General features: G+C 34.3%; 1 protein-coding gene across 1 annotated transcript in view; it reads left to right on the top strand.

The window, feature by feature from the left end:
- The window catches only part of LOC107576714 (protein kinase C iota type-like), a gene marked incomplete at its 5' end in the record, with an annotated part of 8,916 nt that extends 8,026 nt beyond the window's left edge, over positions 1-890 (top strand). The window contains 4 exons of the mRNA XM_016262855.1: positions 99-184; positions 304-441; positions 717-774; positions 883-890. Coding sequence (XP_016118341.1) covers positions 99-184; positions 304-441; positions 717-774; positions 883-890 — 290 coding nt within the window. The remainder of the gene's footprint in view (positions 1-98; positions 185-303; positions 442-716; positions 775-882) is intronic.
- Positions 891-1,393: the final 503 nt, after the last annotated feature.

The following is a 1,393-nucleotide window of genomic DNA, read 5'->3' as shown; positions in this document are numbered from 1 at the left end:
ATAATATTTTTTTTGCACTTTATATTGCTGAAAAGCATGCATTGGGTTATAATGATAGTAATTAGTAGATTTAATGAATGCCTTAATGTTGTACTCAGAGTCCATATACCGTCGTGGAGCTCGACGCTGGAGAAAACTCTACTATGCCAACGGACATGCATTTCAGGCCAAACGTTTTAACAGGGTACAAACATGCTCTTTTTATTTCTGAAACCTGCTATGTTACTTAATTTGTCTGAATTATATGCACATGCCTTCAATATAGTTTATTGTTCCTGTTCCTGTTTTTTCTGTTGTGTACAGCGTGCTCATTGTGCCATCTGCACAGATCGTATCTGGGGCCTGGGCAGGCAGGGATACAAGTGCATAAACTGTAAACTGTTGGTCCATAAGAAATGCCATAAATTGGTCATAGTGGAGTGTGGTAGACAGGTAATACAGGTGAGACATTAGTCCACATGGAATCTGCATGCTTCTTTCACATTTTCTGTTAAATCAATTTAAATATAAAATAGATTAGACATTAGACTTATTGGTAGCTGAAAGTATTACCAAATATGCCAGATATTTAATAAATCGACATGCAAGGGATGGGAAACTTTGGATGTTCAGTTTTAAGAGTATGTGTAGACCTACATGTTAGACATGCAATTTTTGCTAATAACACTATGAATTTTAATCTGTATTTATTTGTGACCTTCGTAATATTTTTCTAGGACCCGATGATTGGAAGAATCGATCCAGGGTCTACTCCATCAGAGCACGCTGATCAAGGTACTATAGACTCTGATCTATATTTGTCAAACATTACACATGCATTTGTCATTATTTATCTATCATGCGTGTTTATTGCATTTTCCTTACTTCTTTGTGCTTGAATAGCAGACTAATGCTTGTATAAAATAAATTTTCAGGAATGAATGCACTTTTGAGATTTTCAATTAAACTTGCAATTAGTTTTCAAAGTGAATTTTCTTTTAAGGCTTTTCATCTGAGATTAAATTATTCTGCCTGGGGTCACATAATAATCAACCTTTCTGTACCTTGCTCAGACTTTTCAAGCATAATTTTCAGTGTTTTTTTGTGGTGTTTTTTGGTCAGAACTTAAATATTAAAGTTTAATCAGCTATACTTTTCTGAACCTGAATTGAAAAATTTCCCTGATTTCCATAATAATCTGGAACAAGAGGTCCTGAATAACTACATAAACATTCTGCCCACAGATCCATTTGCAAAAATCCAAAGTCAAGCAGATAAACTTGCCATGTGTTTTGTTAGCAAAGGCACTAAATAAAAAGTACTTTGTAATGCAGAGATGTTATTGCATACATTGAATCACTAAATTGATTCACTAAGATCTATAGTGGCTCATTGATGCCACTGATTATCATCT

Source organism: Sinocyclocheilus grahami, unplaced genomic scaffold (assembly GCF_001515645.1).
Source record: "Sinocyclocheilus grahami isolate Dianchi unplaced genomic scaffold, SAMN03320097.WGS_v1.1 scaffold4206.1, whole genome shotgun sequence".
Taxonomy (NCBI): Eukaryota; Metazoa; Chordata; class Actinopteri; order Cypriniformes; family Cyprinidae; genus Sinocyclocheilus; species Sinocyclocheilus grahami.
Note: the sequence above shows the minus strand (reverse complement) of the source record. Positions and strands in the feature narration are given on the sequence as shown.